The sequence below is a fragment of the Mus caroli genome, chromosome 7, assembly GCF_900094665.2.
Source record: "Mus caroli chromosome 7, CAROLI_EIJ_v1.1, whole genome shotgun sequence".
Lineage (NCBI taxonomy): Eukaryota > Metazoa > Chordata > Mammalia > Rodentia > Muridae > Mus > Mus caroli.
Window position 1 is genome coordinate 103,505,960 of NC_034576.1, and position 19,623 is coordinate 103,525,582.

General features: G+C 46.0%; 1 protein-coding gene across 3 annotated transcripts in view; it reads left to right on the top strand.

The window, feature by feature from the left end:
- Fam168a (family with sequence similarity 168 member A) overlaps positions 1-16,652 on the top strand; it is a 132,323-nt gene extending 115,671 nt beyond the window's left edge. For 2 of the 3 annotated variants that reach the window (XM_021166787.2, XM_029479227.1), the window contains 5 exons: positions 988-1,113; positions 6,512-6,654; positions 9,004-9,178; positions 10,317-10,447; positions 11,017-16,649. In XM_021166787.2, coding sequence (XP_021022446.1) covers positions 988-1,113; positions 6,512-6,654; positions 9,004-9,178; positions 10,317-10,429 — 557 coding nt within the window. In that variant the 3' untranslated portion in view covers positions 10,430-10,447; positions 11,017-16,649. Of the gene's footprint in view, positions 1-987; positions 1,114-6,511; positions 6,655-9,003; positions 9,179-10,316; positions 10,448-11,016 lie in introns of all 3 variants that reach the window. The other variant, XM_021166786.1, reaches the window with a different exon arrangement.
- The last annotated feature ends 2,971 nt before the right edge of the window (positions 16,653-19,623 follow it).

Sequence of the window (19,623 nt, forward strand, 5' to 3'; positions counted from 1 at the left end):
CTTCCTTCCTTCCTTCCTTCCTTCCTTCCTTCCTTCCTTCCTTCCTTCTCTCTCTTTCTCTCTCTCACTTTTTCTCTCTCTTCCTTTTTATAAAGGCATTTTCCCCCTATTTCCTCTCTCCTTCCCCTCAGGATACCATGACGGTAAGTTTTTGAGTCATTCCCTGCTTCTAGAACACTTAATGAAATTTCTCAAGCTGAGCTTTGAGCTATCCTGGAAAGTCTCTACATATCTCAAACTAATTTCTGTAACATACTACGTACCTACCCCAGTTTTGACATGTATTTTCATGATGGCCAAAGGATTATCTCTAGCTCATGAGGAGCTGCCTCAGTTGGAACATCCAATACTACCTATTAAGAGATATTCAGACATATGCTAGAAGTGTGTCTGTCGGACCATGGCTAGTATGCAGAAGGAGTTGGCAAGGAGTGCCCATTGCATGGCTGATAGCAGAGCCACAGTGCTCAGGCTTTGAGACTGCCATGCACAGCTCAGTCCTTTAGAAGAGATGCTGTTCCAGGGAAGCTCATGTAAAATGGTAGTTACTTGTCAGTTTCTCTTTGGAAGCAACTCACACTTATTAACCATACCTCAGATAAGTCTCAGACCACAGGGAATTTTTTTAAAGACTCAGTTAATTTGGCCCACCACACTGCCAAATGTTAATGAGAAGGTGGTAGAGGAATATACCGTAAGTCTTAGACTAGGTCAGGTGGAAAATGGTGATATTCAGGGGCATCTTCATGGTTTTTATCATAGGTAGAAAAATCCCGAGTCTTAGTATTTAAATGTAGGTTTCCTTGGCTTTAGATCATTTGGAAGCTCACCTCAGCACTCCTTCCAACCTACAATCCCATCCTGTGTGTCTGAGCAGACTCCTTGAGTTATGTTTCTGTCTAGCATAAGACCCTTGCTTTTGTGTCTATAATTGATGATGCCTGCTTCTTACTTCTGCCTAATGCCATTCTTGTGTCTTCCCTTAAGCCACTCTGCTGATGAAACAAGCCTGGCCACAGAACTCATCTTCCTGTGGCACTGAAGGCACCTTCCACCTCCCAGTGGACACCGGGACCGAGAACCGAACTTACCAAGCATCCTCTGCGGCTTTCAGTAAATACAGCCTGTCTCCTCCTATCCTGGTTCCCCTTGGTCGGGGCTGATTTGTTTGTAGCAAGAAAGGAAAGGGAAAATTTTAAAGTGACATTTTTAATGTAAACACTGTTTTAAGAGGTTCTCCTTCCTACTCAGGCAAGAGCATTGGACTTTGACATTCAAGAAAGATGATCATCACTGATCATGCCTTTAACTTTAGGATCCTACCCCACAGCAGTGAGAGAGGAGCATTCCTGGGCCAAGAACTTGGATTTGTGAGAGACTGTTAATGAATTTTAGGGGAAAGGACCAGGGCCCATTTGAAGGCCTTGTGTATCTCTGAACAGAGGCAGCTCTTCCCATCCATTAGATTTCTTGACTTTATAAAGCACTATTGGCATCTGGGCCAGATATGTTCTTTCCTGTGTGTGGTAGGATGTTTAATAGTATCTATAGCCTCTCTCCATTAGATGCCAGAAACAAAGCTCTGTTGTCACACCCAAAAATGCTTCTAGATATTCCTCTGGAAAAGAAAAGTGTCTTTTATATCACAAACATTGCCCTAGTTCATGTAAGCTACACTGTGAGAACATGATATGACATGGACAGAAGCCAGCACCCAGATTGGTCATGTTCATCCTGAGGCTCAGTGGGGTAACTGATGTCACCTTTGCAGCCAATCAGAAACACAAATGATTCCAGTGAGGAACCTCATTCAGAAAGTACTGAGTGGAAGAACTTGTGCCTGTGGCAACTGTCGGCCATGGGAATGGTTTGGATATGAGGAACACTAATGTCAAATTTATGCCAACAGACCCTGGACAAGCCCTTAGCAGGATATTGTAGGAAAGTAACCTACTAGGTAGGCTAAGAAAATTCATTGACTTTGTTTTCTTTTCCTTTAAATATCCAATGTGATTGCTTCTCAGCTTTTTGGTTGAGATCAAGTGTAAAATATCTAGTGTTGGAGCTAGAGAGATGGCTCAGCAGCTAAAAGCACTTGGCTGCTCTTTTCAGAGGAATCATGTTTAATTCCCAGCTCAACAACCAGCAGTAACTCCAGTTTTCAGGTGACCTCTTTGTGTACTAGGCATGAATGTGGGGCACATATATGTACACAGGCAAATTCATACACATAAACTAAAAACAAATCTTTAAAAATAAATAAATTAAGGGCCCCTAATGGAGGAGCTAGAGAAAGTATCCAAGGAGCTGAAGGGGTCTGTAACCCTATAGGTGGAACAACAATATGAACTAACCAGTACCCCCAGAGCTCGTGTCTCTAGCTGCATATGTAGCAGAAGATGGCCTAGTCGGCCATCATTGGGAAGAGAGGCCCATTGGTCTTGCAAACCTCCTTATGTGCCCCAGTAAAGGGGAACGCCAGGGCCAAGAAGTGGGAGTGGGTGGATAGGGGAGCAGGGCAGGGGGAGGGTATAGGGGACTTTCAGGATAGTATTTGAAATGTAATTGAAGAAAATATCTAATAAAAAATTGAAAAAAAAGAAATAATTAATTAATTAATTAATTAATTAAATATCCAATGTCAAGCCTGGCCAGGTGACACATGCCTGAAATCCTGCCACTCAGGAGGCAGAGGAAGGTTGGTCTCTCTGTAAGATAATAGCTAGCCTGGTCTACATAATCATTTCCAGGCCAGCCAAGGCTACATGGTGACCTTGTCTTTAAAGAAACAACAAATGTCATTTTCTCTCTGTTGTCATTGCCCTTATCTGTCAGCATTTACTAACTCAGCATGGCGTACCTTTGTAGATTCTGCTTTCAGAGTCAGCCCCTCATTCAATCAAAATTTCATGCCTTTTTGAAAGCAGAATTTCAAAAAGGTAGTATGTCCAATGCTGTATAATTAATATGGCAGCACAGCTGTAAAAAGATAACTTTCAAGCTAGGATTCTCATTCCTGATTCTTCATGAGGCTGGTTTTACTCTTTCAAAAGACAAATGAGGTGAGCATGGTAGCTCAGCACCTATAATCCCAGCACACATGAGGCTTAAGCAAAAGAATCACAAGTTCAAGGCCAGGCTAGGACACCTAGCTAGTTTTAAGTCACCCTGAGCTACACAGTGAGACTTGATCTCAAACAGAGTAATGAGAGGAAGGGCAGCAGCAGGGGCCGGGGTTCCAGTTGCTTCAAGTAGGACTGAATGAGCATGTGTAAAATTATATAATCTAAATTGATTTGTACATATGTCACAGATGCAGATGAATAAAGGCACAGCTACTATAGTGCAGCACAAAGAGACCTGGGGTGGAAGAGACAGGACTCTAGACTTGACTCCATATAACTCTGGATAATTCATAGCTATGCTTTGTTTATTAGTCTCTTGAACTATACAGTGGTGGCCTTGGGCTAGGTCACCTTTAAAGTCCTTGCTAGCTACTGGATTGAGTCTCAGTTATTGAGACTCAGTTCTTGAGACTCAGTTATTACCTAGATTCTAGTTATTACCTAGACTCAGAAGTTATTACCTAGATCCTTCCCACAAGCCCCTCCCTTCTAGCTGCCCTCATCAGTAAGACAGTCTTAAAGGCGTTGCTCACGTAGCGTTAGAAAGAATGGCCTCAGTCCTCCCTGAGGTTGCCCTTCCTGCAGCAGGCAGTCTGAGTGCCTTACCTTCTGTGCTAAAATCTCCTAAAACTCCAGCAGAAATGTCCAGTAGTCACACGTTGCTCTCCCTTCCTAGACAGGACATCAAGTTTCTAGATAGGACCAAAATGTATCATTTTCAAGCAAGTAATACATAAATGGATATAATTTTTTTAATGGATTTGAGATTGACTGACTGACTCATGCAAGCTCACGGAGGCTCCTCTTAGCATTCAGATTTTGTTGCTTTTACATTCAGGGCACTTTGACAAATTCATAGCAATTTAACCAATACTTGCTAAAACCTGTTCATAATTAGGTTTCCCTCTTACTTTTTCAGTGCTTTATTGTTTAACTACCAACAAGGAGACATTGAGGTCAAGGCAGGATTCACATATACAGCATTGTTTTGTCCAGACTTTGTCCAGATGTATAAATCTGATGATCAATAAGCCAATTAGTGTAAAAGGTATCCTTGACATGACGATCGATGTCCTTGAATGTAGGTGGGGCTCTACAACTGAAAAAGATTTATGACATCGAAGCAGAGTTAAGAGAGGGCTACAAAGGCTTTATCTTGCTAATGCCCACCATGTCTTTATATTCTCCTGTTTATTAGAGCCTAAAACTATAGCTAGGAACCTGAGACAAATCACAGGCAGGCACCATAAACAAAACCTCTTTATAAGGCAGAGCTGGCACTTCTAGTGGCAGAACTCCTTTGTCTCATGACACTGCCTTTAGTGAAATGGAGATACAAAGGCCAATATACCAGATGCCCAAGATTGTATTGTAGAGACAGTTAACTCAGAAACAGCTCTACCCAGGATAACATCAGCTCTGAACTCTGGAGCCAGCTCTATGACTGTAGATATGCTGTGCGATTTTGAAAAAACTTACTGGATTTCTAAGTTACAGGTTCTTCCTCTGAACGGGAGCAGATTGAATGTAAGCCTCAAGTGTCTTTTAAGGGTAGAGCATCCCAAAATTCCTACTCTGTGACCTTCAGATTTAGCATTCATTTCAAAGTAGCTAGGCCTCCAGGCAATGAGTTAGTTCTAAATTTACTTGAGTAAAAATCCATGAGATGATTTTGCAGTAAGCCCAACAACAACTTCTCTTACTTAGATACACAAAGTAATAAACCCTCATTTTATGATATCTAAGCTGGGATAATAGCCCTAGATTTTCAGTGTTCCCCGGGATGTGGACAGGATATAGATGATGTCCTCATAGAAGTCTTACTGAAATCCTCAAGACTTAAAATTTCAGCATCAGAAATACCCTCTGAAATGATTTAGTCCAAATGAAGATACTCTTGAGGCAAGACTGACTGGAAAGGGTCTCAGGGGAAAGGCCTGAGCTTGCATGGTTTCTGCAGCCTTTTGTTCTTTTAACTTTTAAATTAAGGTTCAGTAAACTTGTCTATAAAGAACCAAATAATAGATACTTTAAGTTCAAGGGTCATATGGTCTCTGTAACTACCATTTGGTAAGAACAGTTGGTCCACCCTGGTGGTTGGCGTAAGCCTATAAACAATCCTAGCTCCTGGGAGTGAGAGGTTGGAGTAAGAAGGCTGAAAGTTTGAGTCATAAAGTGAGTTCAAGCCCAGCCTGACCAATCTAAAAGATTCTATGTCAAAGTAAGATTAAAAACATAAGCTCTGAAGCCGGGCGTGGTGGCGCACGCCTTTAATCCCAGCACTCGGGAGGCAGAGGCAGGCGGATTTCTGAGTTCGAGGCCAACCTGGTCTACAAAGTGAGTTCCAGGACAGCCAGGGCTACACAGAGAAACCCTGTCTCGAAAAAACAAACAAACAAACAAAACATAAGCTCTTACTTAAGATGACTAAAGACAGCAGTGTGACAGCTCTGTAAATGGCTCCGGGCCTGACTTCTGAGCCTCACTTCTGTCCATCCTTCTGAGATATGGACATAGCATCAGTTCTAGGTCAATGTGTGTCTTTCTAATTCCTAACTTCAGGTGTTTGGGCCAGGGGTGGTGACCCTTCTCCAAGCCACAGGAAAGAAGAGAAAGGCTAGCTCTACAAAGCAAAGTTTTCAACATCCTAGAAGATAAGGATCTTTTCTTTGAGTGGAGGGGTGTGTGTGTGTGTGTGTGTGTGTGTGTGTGTGTGTGTGTGTGTGAGTTTGTTTTAAGCTTCAGTCTTGGTGAAGAAGAAGGGACTATTGTTGATATAGCCCATAATGGGGGGGGGCGGGGCGGGGGGGAGAGAGAGAGAGAGAGAGAGAGAGAGAGAGAGAGAGAGAGAGAGATTAGGATATACATGTAAAACCTGCTTGGGCATCATAATGAGTCCCTGAGTAAAAAACAAAGGGTTAGGAGAGAATGAGGGAGCAAGATAGAGAAAGATAAAACCACAGATGTCCTGAGATGCTGGGTAAGGGGCCAGAATGAGAACAGAGCAATAAGAATGAGGGAGTAGAGGGCGTCTCTACATGTATACATACCTGCCTTTCCACACAGGCAACTCAAAACCCCAAGCAGGTTGTCAGCTGAAAGGGCCCCAGAGAGACAGCTTCTAGCTTCTTTTTTTGAATGAAAACTCTGGAACCCAGAGAACTAACACATACCCAAATCATACTTGCAGCCCATGGGCACCAGGACTGAGGGAGCTGCCTGGGGTCAGGCTCTGAGGGTAGAACCTTGATCTCTTGTCTGTCCTATCTGTGTTTCCAGCTGGATTCAAACCGTTCTTGTTTGAGGAACTGTTACTGGGCCCTGCTGTCTTCAAGCAATGCTGTTCTACCAACTAACTAGACGTCTCTTTTATTGCCTTGGTACAGGATATACTGCAGGGACACCATACAAGGTCCCACCGACCCAGAGTAATACTGCTCCACCCCCCTACTCCCCATCACCCAATCCCTATCAGACGGCCATGTATCCAATCAGAAGTGCCTATCCCCAGCAGAATCTGTATGCCCAGGTAGGTACACCTGGAGGACCTCTTCTCCGGGAGCCTCCAGCCAGGATGGGGTGGCATGGGATGAGGAAGAAAAAACGGAGTTAATGGCCTGGCCAGCTATCACTGTAGTGTCACTGAAGCAATATTCCTGCAGGGCTGCCTGGGCTGCCTTACTTCCTAAAGGTGAAATGTCAAGTCCTTTAGGTTAACAGAGCCCCAAATGTCAGAGGGCCATTAGAAATCACCCAGCATAACTCTCTTGTTGGACAAGTGGGGAAGCTGAGATTGCAGTGGAGAAAGACTTGTCTAAGGTCACACAGTGAGTTATTGGCTGGGTAAGGCTATGCTATCACGTGTCTTGATCTGCCTACTTTTAATCTCACACCTTCCTTTCCTTCATAAAATATATGAACAAAGTAGGAAATATATATATATATATATATATATATATATATATATATATATATATATATTCTTTGTGTGTGCTATAAGCCCTCTGTGACCTGAGGTGAGTCATTTTTTAGTGTGTCTTATTGGCCCCATTTAGATTTCTTCTGCTGGGGAATGTGTGTAACTGAGTAACTGATAGGAGGCAAGAACTGTATAAGGCTGCAGCATGGCCATGACACATTTTTCTGAAGTGACAATTCTACCTGAGGTATAAGTAGTAAGGAAAGTACCTTTTGAATTTAAAAACTAGCTATGCTGGGGCTGGCCATGTGGCTCAGCAGGTAAGAGCACTAACTGCTCTTCCGAAGGTCCTGTGTTCAGACCCTGGAAACCACGTGGTGGCTCACAACCACCCGTAATGAGATCTGATGCCCTCTTCTGGTGTGTCTGAAGACAGCTACAGTGTACTTATATATAATAGTATATATAATAATAAATCTTTGGGCTGGAGCAAGCAAGGACTGAGTGAGCAGAGTAGACCAGAGCAAGCAGAGGTCCTAAATTCAATTCCCAACAACCACATGAAGGCTCACAACCATCTGTACAGCTACAGTGTACTCATATACATAAAATAAATAAATCTAAAAAATACCAAAACAAAAACCATCTAGCTATGCTGCTAGGCAGTGGTGGCACACACCTTTATTCCCAGCACTCCAGGGGCAGAGGCAGACTAGTCTCTAAGTTTGAGGCCAGCCTGGTCTACAAAGCAAGTTCCAAGACAGCCACAGGACACTACACAGAGAAGCCATGTCTGGAGGGGGAGGAAGTAGCTGTGTTGGTGCTGGGGAAATTGTACAGTGGTTAAGAGTACTTGCTGTTCTTGTAGAGAACCCAGCACCGACTTGGCAGCTTACAACCATCTGTTACTCCAGTTTCAGTAGATTCAGTGTCCTCTTCTGGCCTCTGTGCAAGTGGTACACAGACATATATGCAGGCAGAACACACATTCACACACACATATATTTAAACAACGAATATAAAGCATTTTTTAAAAGTAGCTATGTTGTAGGATATACTACAAAACTGGGGCATGACAATGTGTGCTTCTAATGCCAGTATTGGGAAGGAGTTCAAGGTCACCCTCAGCTACGTAGTGAGTTCAGGGCCAGTCTGCCTGGAAGATGAGTGAGTGAGTAAGTAAGTAATGGACAAAACAGGACCAACTTTTCTCAAGTATGGCATAGTAGCTTGACCCCTGCTCTCTAACCTCTAAGGTTACATACAGTGAGGCTCTTATTACTTATTATTAAGATCAGAGAATTTCAGGATTAATCTCAGATGCTGCTGTCTGCTCCCAGGGCTCAGCAGGCCCGTGAACTGTCTAGCCCAGGAGGCAGCCCTGTGACCTGGGAAGTGGGACATCACTTCAGACCACCGTCTCCATCCTCACTTTTGCTCTAAGAGGAACTAGGAAGAGACATTTTGGAAAATGCCACCAATAAAGACAGAATGAACATAAATGACAACATTTGCACCAGTGTATGAATGCTATTAATAATTCTTCCACCTGTATGGCAGTGCTCTGGTGTCTCCTTGCTGAGAAACTGACTGCATTCCTTACTGATACATTAGGGGCAAGGTAACATTTTGGAATCATATTTTTAAATAATTTAAATGTTAGCGCTGGGGCTAAAGGAGAAAATCTCTTACTCAGCAGTTTATCTTACACAGCAACTCTAGGAGTGCAGCAAGATGGGGTGAAGAGAGCCTTACTTTTCCAACCAAGCTGAGCCGTAGCACTGAACTGACCTCGGTGCAGAATGAGACGTAGCAGAGCCCCAGCCTAGACCTGTGTCCCTAGGCCAGAGCTTCCCTTACCTGGTTGCCTAAAGCCTGGAAAAAGAAGCTCCCCACCCATCTCCTCTCATGCCTCCTACCCTTCCCAAGAAGCCATGTAACCTCAGCCTCTCTTCCCAGGGAGCCTACTACACGCAGCCTGTGTATGCTGCCCAGCCCCATGTCATCCACCACACCACGGTTGTCCAGCCCAACAGCATTCCCTCTGCCATCTACCCAGCTCCTGTTGCTGCCCCCAGGACCAATGGTGTGGCCATGGGCATGGTGGCAGGCACCACCATGGCAATGTCAGCAGGTAAGGCAACATCCACCTAAGCGTCCTTTACTCTCTTTCAGGAATTCCTCACATGGAGAGCAGTCATGGAACTGGCTGCAGCCCAGCCGGAGAAATCCTGTGCCAGGCCAGGAGGCTTTCCAGGAAGGCCAGGAGGGATGGGCTAAAACTTAGAAATGTAGAGTCTAAATTATTCAGAGGGATAAGAAAGATTGCACACAAGATGGGCATATTGAGCAAGGCTTAGAGTATAGGTGAATGAAGGCAAGCAGAGATGAAGGGAAGGGAAGTGCAAGCAGAAGACTCAGTGTGGTCCAGTCTCAGGAAAGAAAGGGTTAAGGCATGTGGGAAATAGGGGGTGAGTGGAGAGGGCTATAGGAAGGGATTGTAGAAAGGCTTGAAGCCTTCAGGAGAGGGAACTAACAGCTTTCCCTAGGGAGAGATGGGGTTGGGATTGAACCTCTGGCTGTAGGCTGGATCAGGAGAAAGGGAGGAATGTGGGCCTCCAGTAGCAGCAGAGGTCCAGCAAGGAGTACACAAGCTCTCTGTTATTAGCAGGGAGGAGCATAAGGGCCTTCTCCATAATTAGATGTAGGAGCTGAAAGCACTAGGAGTCCCTGATGACCCTTTCTGGTGATAAGTCCTTCCTCTAAGGAACCTTGGGGATGAAGGTGGAAAGTGTAGCCTTAGAAGCGTGGGCAGAAACATGGGCATTCCCATGAAGGGCATGAAGACTAGAGGCTGTGACTACCTTACAGAAACCCAAGTTTTGAAGAACCAACTGAGTTGCCATCTGAAGTGAGGAAGAGGGTACTGTGGTTGCTCAGTACAAAAGCAATCTGTTAGGTCCTTGCTCAGTGCCAGCCTATTGTTAGGGTCCTTAAGGCAGAACAGAGCCCTGCCCTTAAAACCTAGGTGAGTTTAGAAAGACGATAGAACCAGGAAAGCTAATAGTTACTACTCAGTGTGTATGCAAAGAAAAGGGAGGAGTCCTTAGAATAAAGACTCTGTTTTCCCTCACCCTAAGTGCTCACAGGCAGTCCAGGGTGACAGGGACAAGAACAGGAAGATCAGCCATGCAAAAGACTGCTTTCCCCCTCTCCATCCCTGTACCCAGATTACAGCCTCCTCAGGTTCCCTCTTCTCTCTTCACGCTCAGGTACCTTGCTGACCACACCCCAGCACACTGCAATTGGGGCACACCCTGTCTCCATGCCCACATACAGGGCCCAAGGAACCCCTGCGTACAGCTACGTGCCCCCGCACTGGTAAAGCCTGCAGCCCATCCAAGTGAGTAGGGTCAGGGGTAGGGGTGAAGGGGTGGGCGTGGGGAGACACGTGTAGGAACTGCCTCAGAAGACCTGGCGTGGGTTTGGTGTCACAGAAGCAGGCAACCATCATTACTTGTTACCTGCTCCAGGGTCTTTAGTGTCACTCTTAATAGCTACCTCTCTACAAATGTCACAGTTTTCATGTTAGTTCTCATCTTCGGCTCTGTGTTTTTAGGTAAACAGTTTAAAATCACTTGGCCAATTAAAATTGAGGTGGGGCTTTAACACTTGTCCTCTGCTGTTGAATTCTGGGTTCTTTATGAAGTCTTGTAAAGGTTCACCTCTTCAAATGGAGTCTTACCTAAATCACAAGCCAGCTCTGCTGATAGCCTAGTGCAGACCCTGGTGCCCGGATCCCTCTCTATCCTCAACAGCTCAACATACTTTCCAAGGACCGAGAGCCTGCTGCTCCCCTGGGAAGGCATGGAGGGCTCCATTTAGGGCTCCCAAGCTGTGGGTAGAGAGTCCAGTGATCTCGAGTCACCTGTAGGGTGTCACTCTCTTTAATGGTGTCCCTTTCTTCCGCAGATCTGGAGTCACATTGTATGCAACTACTCGAGTCTTACCGGTGCTGAGCAGTCTCCTAGCAGCACCACCTCTATTGCAAGAAGAGACAACGGAAGTGCAAGGGTCACTTTATGCATCTTTAATGGTTTTGATTTTTATTTTTGGTTTTTGTAAAAGCTGCTTTTTCTAATCTCCTAGGAGCCTCCCCTCGTGCCTCCCTCTTAGCCACACCCTTCTGCTCTAGCCCTTCTTCCTACCTAGCCAGGCCCAGTCCTCTCTGCTTCTCCCCTTCCCTAAGCATCCTGTCCCTGGGACCCCGGTCTAGTAGCAAGCAGAGAGTGAGGTTTATTGCGATGGTTCATCTAAAGGCTAGATTCGTTTGGAGAGCAGAACAAATGTGGCCCTCCGTGTGGAGTAGGGACTTGGAGCTGTCGAGAAGGCCACATCTCTGTCAGATTGTCATTTTCTGAAGCAGGATTAGTTCAAAAACAAAGATCTAAGAACCATCACAACAGACCAAGAACAAACCCACCTGGTTATGTAGGAATGTTAGCAGCTTCATGTCCCAGGCTCAGAACCTGGGAAAGCAGAGAGTTTGGGGAAGGGTGGAGGGAGGGAAGACACTGGGGAGGGAGGTAGTGTGAAGAAGGGCAGGAGGGTGCTTAGCTCTGGTTTGAAAGGTCTCCAGCCACACTGCTGGGCCTGGACCTTCTGATTTGCACAGTGATGTTAACTGACCTGGCACTTCCTTCAGAGATGCTTTGACCTCAGACCTGCCAAACAGCTGCATGTGCTGGGATACCAGCATCCAGAGGCTTCGCAGGCCAGGTGTATGCATAATCCCACACCCAGCCTGAGCCTTGAGGACCTCTCCTGAGGCGCTTCCTCCTGATGAGAGTAGGAACTGGTGGCATTTCTCTCCCTTGCCCTTCTGCCCTTCCCCATACCGGGCGCACACGTCTGTCTGTGGGGCTGGCAGGCAGGCCAAGCTCTTGGTTACCTTGTGCCATGTCACGGCCAAAGTGAAGGAACCACATTCCAGGTGGGAGCTGGCGGTTCTGAAGGTCAGGATAGTGAAGGAAAACAATAGCAATAATCATTTCATACTCATGGAACTGAAGGAACCTTAGCATCCATCATCTCACCAGTCCCCTATCTGACAGATGAGGAAACTGAGGCCCAGAGAAGCAGAAAGGACTTCTCTGAACCTCACTGTAAATTAGCATTAAATGCAGCCGTCCTACTACTGGCATTTTACCTACAAAAATTCTGCTAGGGATGGATTGGCTTGACTTTGTAAGAATTAAGTCAGCAGTGCCCACATCTGGTGAGCTCTGTAATGACCTCTGGGCTTGTTTCTGCTATTTTCCCTCACGGACTCCAAAGGTGAGGACTAAGACTTAGGCAGAGGCCACATAGAGCAGGTGGCAGAAATAGAAATTACACTTGGAAAACCTATGAAGACATCTGGAATGTTCATCCTGAACCTGACTCCACTCCAGGAAAAGGAGTAGGTGGGCTGGCTGGAAGGAGAGGCTGTGTGCACTTAGGACAGAAGCTCTTTATCCCAAGAAGAGAGGAAGAGTGGGAGCCACCCAGAGAGGTGCACATGAATGAGGCCAAGCAGATACAGTCACATCTGGGACAAGAGGGACCCCAACCAGCCACCCTCCTGTGCACAGCTAGCAAAGCCGACATCTTCCCTGGGTGGAACAGGAATTCCTTACTGTGTAAAATTGGATCACTGGTAATATTTCAGACTTGAATTATTTTCATTTTAAATTCATTTTAAACTTGGACATCACCTTCCTATTTCCCAAGTCCCCCTAAAGGAAAAAAAAGGAAACCACTGAGCTGGAATGACCTCAGAAACAGTCTGACTGTCCCCAGGGGGTCAGAGTTCTTCAGCATCTGTGGCAGAGAGCCAGAAGTTAAGGCTCCTACCTTCCTGGTCTTCCAGGAACTTCAGGACCAGGAAAACTCAGCTGTTCTGGGGTGCTGACAAGGTTTCATTTTAAAACAAAGTTTTCCAGTGTTAATCTGATCTTATAACACCTCTCCCTGTCCTCTGTGGTTTTGTAGAGGTGGATGAAGGTTGCTAGAGATCATGTCTAACATGTTAAAAAATGCCAAACTGATAATGGTGGTGGTAACTGGAGGTTACATTTGTCAGGTGCTTCATAAGTTTCAGAGCACTTCATGACCTTTAATATACTGACCCCGAGAACAAGCAACAGGGTCGGTTATTCCACTCACTTGACAAGTGATGCGATAGATTCTAAGGAGAAATGAAATGGCCCAAAGTGAGCTCACTGCTGGGATCCTGGCAGGCTACCTAGACTCCACGGTCTCCAGGTGACCTGGTGGCAGAGGAAAACACAGACCCAGGAGTGGCCTTTTCATGTTTGTTCTTTCTATACCAGTAAATAAAAGCTGTTTGCACCCCTCACTGTTCATGTGGGTTAGCCCTGACAGATGAAGGCATGGAGCCTGCTATTTAATTCATAGAGGTTCCAAGGCTCAGAAAAGTACAGGGACTTTCTGGTAAGGAATCCCCTGCTGGCTCTGTTCTCTCCAGGCCTGATCCAAACATAGGCTCATGTTCTGAAGCATCTATGCTCTGCACCTCATCTGGGATTCAAGATCAGAAAGGTCCCAAGGTGAAAACCAAGCATTGGCATGCTGTAGTCTAGAAGAACCAGACCCTTTAACTCTGTTTAGTAAGAGCACAAAAGCTGGCCTCACCCTTTCGTTTGACAGAGATCCACAAGTCTAGCCAAGCTTAGGGAGTCATAGCAAAGGGACTGAGCCCTAGGGCACAGGGTGGTGTGTGCCTCAGGTTATGTGAGCACAGCTTCTGGCACGGTGGCACGTAGTTGGCAGGAATACTCTAGGTATCATCTAAACAGTCTGGATGGCGCAGTGGTCAAGACAGATGAGGCCAGAGCTGGGAGGGTCCCCTCACCATAGGTTGAGGGGCGTGCACATGACCATGAGCTGCCACACTGGCATTACCATACACAGACACCTTGTCTACACCTTTTCCCCTCCCCAGTGCAGCGCTGAGGGAGAGGTGCCTCTGTTCACCAGTCTCCCTTATCACCAATTGTTCATCTTTATTCACCCTGGGCCAGGAAGTCTGGAAACTGGACTACTCACAGTGAGTGAAAGCCTGAGAGTCTCTTGTCATGCTTAAAACAAAACAAAAAACAAACAAAAGCCCTATTTTTCTTCCTATAAGATAAACCACGTTTTCCTTCTTGTTATCCCAGCAATGCCCTAAAGTGCACCCCGTTCCCTGAATATTCATCAGGGACACACATCAATCTGTCCAGACCTCTTTTTGTAAAATACTTTGACTTTGATTGCCAAAACCTCTAAAGATGGAGGCAGGGTATGCATCGTGATGCTATGAAGGGGTCACAGGCTTGCCAAAGGACACATAGCTCATGAGTGAGAGAGCCAAGATTTAAACTCTTCTGATCCTCTACTGTTGCTGCCTCCTACTGGATCTCGAGTGTAAGCTTGCTTGAAGAAAGAAGGGGTTACTTGCTACCCCACACAGAAGCGTTTATGAAGACTTGGGGAGCTCCGGTCCATCAGCCGAGCAGATTTTTTAGAATTTCTACTTTGGACCAAGACCTATAATGGGCCCTGGAGACCCAGAGATAGATAGATCCAGCTGGTAGTACAGATAGGAATTTGCCACAAAAAACCTAACTCAGAACACTGAAGGTGACAACTGCCTAGTACTGAAGACAATTGAGGACAGTATCATCCATCTTTCAACAAAGAGTCTTGCTTCTGGAAAGCCTACACAATCTGGCCATCTGGCTCCTGTCCAGATCCAACAAAGTACTTTAACGGGGCATGGTCTAAGCCTGGACTACTGAAAGCATGTCTGGACTGGAGTACAAGGTTTATTTGAGAACCAGAGACTAACTTGTGTCCCATGTATCCCAGTGCTTTCTGGCCACCAGGACAGTTCTAAGTTTGAGACCTAGCAGTGTTTCTTTGGAAGACTTGATGCTCTGTTCTAAATAGCTTTCAGAAATGAGTCATGGAGAACATACAAGTAGCACAGATCCTTGGTCACCGAGTTCTGGCATCTGTATTGTGCAGACATGACACATCAGATAAGGCATTGGCTGAACCAGACTTAGTTCCCTGCGTATCAGATATCTTGCCCCTGCTATGGGCTCTGGTCTTCACGGCGTTCTGGCAGAATCAGTCATCATCCCATGTGTGACTCATGTTCAGTGAGCTCTGCCTTTCCATCTTGAGTTAACTATATCACTGCTGAGTGTGTGGCCCCAAGTATCTTGTCAAGCTAGGGAGACTAGAGAAGGGCAGCCTGGGTTGGAGTGGACAAAGGAGAGCAAATCAGAGGAAGCATCTTGGCTAGGTTTACTGGTCAGACAACACCTGAGCCTCTAGACAGACTTCTGTTGGCATGCTAGGCTGGCAGCAAGGTTTGTCCTTTTCCTACCCCTGTTCGCTCTCCTAGGGGGAAAAAAAGAAAAAAAGTTTTGTGAAATTTGGCATTAATAAGGTTCCAGGACTCAGCTTTCAAAATTCCCAGTAGGCCAGCTTCAATATTCCATGGCCAAACTCGCCTGACCTAGACTTGGGTCCCACTCCCTCAGTTTCTCCTGTGGGTATTTCCTAATTTATATACTGTTAATGCCAGCCAGAAGGCCAGCTAAGAATATAGGAGTTGAAACTGGTGGCCACAGAGTTAAAGAGGGACACAGAAGACAAAACAGCACTTGCTTTAGTTACCCTGGCTGCTGCTCTCAGTAGCCCTTAGGTAGCCCTGCGGTGGCAGTGTGTCCCTTTATCCATTCCAGCCTGAGGGATAATTTTCTTTCCCAAGAGAACAGATTTAAACAGCTTTACAGATAGCAGCAGCCCACAGGAATCTGCTTTGGGCTTGACCCTAGCATCCTCTGTCCTAGACCCCAGCTCAGCCATCCTCCTCATGCATGAAAAGTCAGACTAAATGAAGAATAGGACTGGCCCAGAGACCTCAGGTCAGCCAGATCAACTGGATCTGTCTTGTGAACCAAGCTCCTTACAAGGTGATGCAAGGCTAGGCCTCCTGCACCTTGGAGTTGTCTTTTATCTTTGAAGGCCCAGGGCCTGTCCCCTTCCTGTCTTCAAGGCATCTGTACCCCTCTTTCATATCACATGACAGAGAAGCTTGTTCTCATGGCATGGACCATCCCTGTGAAGAGAGCGTTGTGTATGATTTTTGTATTTTTTAATTCATTTTAACCTACAGGTTGGAATCTAATTTTTAAATTTTATTGGAACTCACATTTTAAAACAAATAAAAAACATTTAAAAATAATAATAATTATAATAATAAACCTTTGACCAGTGTCTTCCAAGTAGTTTGATCAAATAATTTATAGGTGTTTTCAAAATACAGCCTGGAGTGTAAAGATTGGAAAGCCCTGTGGCCACGCTTGTGTGTATGAAGTGTACATCTGGCTTTGTTGTTTTGGATTCCTTTGGGTTTTGCTTTGTTTTGAAGATCAGATAGTGATCACTCTGAATGGTTGAAGCCAAGAGTTTGTAACTATGATATTTACTGTAAGCTGTAGAACATTCAACAACTATTAAAAGAAAGTTTCCAAAAAAAAAAAAAAAAACCAACAAAAAACAAAACGTGGTTCTTGGGTGAGGGAGGCACAGACCTCCTCCAGCCAGTGAGTCCTTGCGCTGCTCCTCCCCCAGGGAATTCTAAGCTGCTTTTTAACCTGTTGTGAGTATACACCTGGAACCCCAGTACTTTGGAGGCTGGAGTAACTCAAAGGCTGAGGATATACCCAATGATTAGAGCACAAAGGGCCAGGGTTTGAGTCCCAGAACCCATAGTGGTTCACAACAGTCCATAACTCAGGGGATGCCGTGCTGCCTTCTGGTCTTTGGAAACACCATTCATACACATTTATACATGAGTGCACGTATGATCTCAGAAAAGAAATCAAGCATTGCAGTGTTCCATGTCCTCTCTGGCCTGGGATGGGGTGCAGTGGATGGGAGCTGTGGAGTGGCAGGTTCAGCACCTGGGTCATAATACGATGGAGAACCAGGGAAGCTGTTAAAGGCCTGGCCTCTATTGAGGCTGAGGTATAGCTCAGTGGTATATGTGTGCGGCAGGGACCCCCCCCAGCACCAAAAGAAAGAAAAAGGGGGAAGCAGCAACAAAACCCTGCGGTTTCTTGAGTGGCTGTAGATGGCTTGCTGCTCACCTCTGCCTGTTGACCTTTGAGGTCTTTATACCTTGCTGCAGGGGAAGCTCTGCTATTTGTCCCATGTGGGAGGTAAGGGCCTTGGCTAAGGTAAAGTTGGAATTTATCCTTGGTCTGGTTCCAGAATGCAGGCCCATCTCAGAGGAGGTGGCTTCTTAAGAGACAGGATCTCCTCTCCTCAGAGCAGTGAGGGAGTGTCAGGAAATCAAGAGGAGCTTAGTGGCTTATTACAGGACTTACTACAAATCCACAGGGCCTCATACAAGCCTGTCATTAAGGACTCTTTTTCTTCTTCTTCTTCTTCCCCTCTCCTGTACACTTGGAGACACTGGGACACTCTCCTATCCCTTCAGGGTGACCCACTGCTAATGCTGCCAAGGCTTTGTCTGAGTTACCTTTCTTTTGTGAAGGCACCATAACCAAGACAACTTAGAGAAGAGTTTATTCGGGATTCAAGTTTCAGAGGATAGGTCCATACTACTGAGACAGAGAATGTGCACACGGGAGCTACATGGAAATGGCATGTTGTTGTTTTGTTTGTTTTGGATTTTTGTTTTGTTTTTCCTCTTTCTTTTCAAAACTGGGTTTCTCTGTGTAGCCCTGGCTGTCCTGGAACTTGCTTTGTGGACCAGGTTGGCCTCAAACTCAGAAATACAACTGCCTCTCTGCTTCCTGAATGCTAACATTAAGGTGTGCACCACGATGCCCTGTGAGGCATATGCTTTTGAAACCTCAAAGCCTGCTCCCCATCCCCCAAACAAGGCACACCTCCTGATCCTTCTCAAACAGTTGCAGCACCTGGGGACTAAGCATCCAAATGAATGAGCCTTATGGGGATAACTCTCATCAAACCACCACACACTTCTTGGGCATCCAACTACTTTTCCAGGGTGCGGCCCTCACAGTTCATGTTGTATCACACACCCGCATCATATCTTTGATGTTGGGAGGTTAATGACACAAGAAGCAAATGAACCAAGCCATTCTCTCAGCAAGCAGGAGCAGGGTAGAGAAGTGCTTGTAGTGAGAGAGGTCTCCTAACCAGCCTGGAAGCCCGAACATGGTGTCTCCACCCTGCGGATATCTGAATGTGTCTCTAATCTAGCTTTCCCAGAGAATGGCTGGGGTGCCACCTCCTACCTCACTCTCCAGGACACACTCTTATCTTCACGTGCCACCCAATTGGCTGTTATCCAAATCCTAAGTACTAAGTGGGGTCCATGAGTTGGTTGGCTGAAGGGATAGGCAAATTAGAGTAGCCAAACCCTGAGATACATGAAGTAAATGGATGCCAAGTGCGCTGCATCCTGCAGCCATAGGGATCGTTTCCTTGGATACACAGGAGACCCTGTCTACTCCCAGTTCACAAAAGTCCCAGAGTATCCTGTACCCAAAGGATGTGGGGAGAAGCAGGGATATGTGGGCTTTTAAAATGTCTGCCCATCTGTTAACAGTGGCTTTTTTTCTTCCCTCCTTTCCTGTCACTGCTAGGCCAGCTACCTACCTTGGTTTCTGCCCAGAAGATTTCTGTCCTCAGTGAAGCCACCTGGTCCCCTCTTCCAGGCTAGGCTTCTACTACTAGCTCCAGTAAACAGTGTACCACACACTGACAAAACCCTAACTTAAGGTCCCACTGGCCATGGCAACTTTGGTATGGGATGGTGTCTCCTGATTTACCTGGTATTGGTCCAGCTCTCACCACATCCCTTAGGAAACTCACAAAGACCCTGTCCATTCCCTAGGGCATGACAGCCTTCCTAGCCTCTCAGCCAACTTTCCCCAAATTCTACATCCATTCTTGGCCACCAGGACCCTGATGACTTCTTACTGCAGGCCCTGGGATCTGCCCTAAAACATGAACCCTCTCTGCCTAGTTGTAAATGCCCATCTGAGTGTAAGATATTCTTGTCACTCAGATCTGTCTTCTAAGAGCTCCAGGGCTTCATACCAAAACACCTTGGACAGCATTAGGTGTTCCCTATCTCACATCCCAGAAGGAGTTCCAGCAGGTCTGCCCTAGGAATCTCTTGGGTCCTTCTGTTTCCCTGTTACTTGTTACCCAGACAGCTATAACAACTTCCTGTTCTGGGTGTTTCTGCTTTACACTGTGACCAAACAGGCCGAGGCTTTGCCTCTTCCTAACCACTGTGAGGCCCCTCCAGCCACTTCCTGGTCTGGCCTTTGCACATGCTGTCCCCACCTCATGGATCACATCCCCTCCACACTTCGAGCTTCTGTGTAACTGCTGCTTCCTCTCGAGCTGTGGCCACTCCCACTCACCACATGCTTCTTGTGCCCTTGAAATAATTAGTTCATGTAAACACATGTAAAATACATAAGATTCTAAACAGAAAAAAAGCTCGTTCAT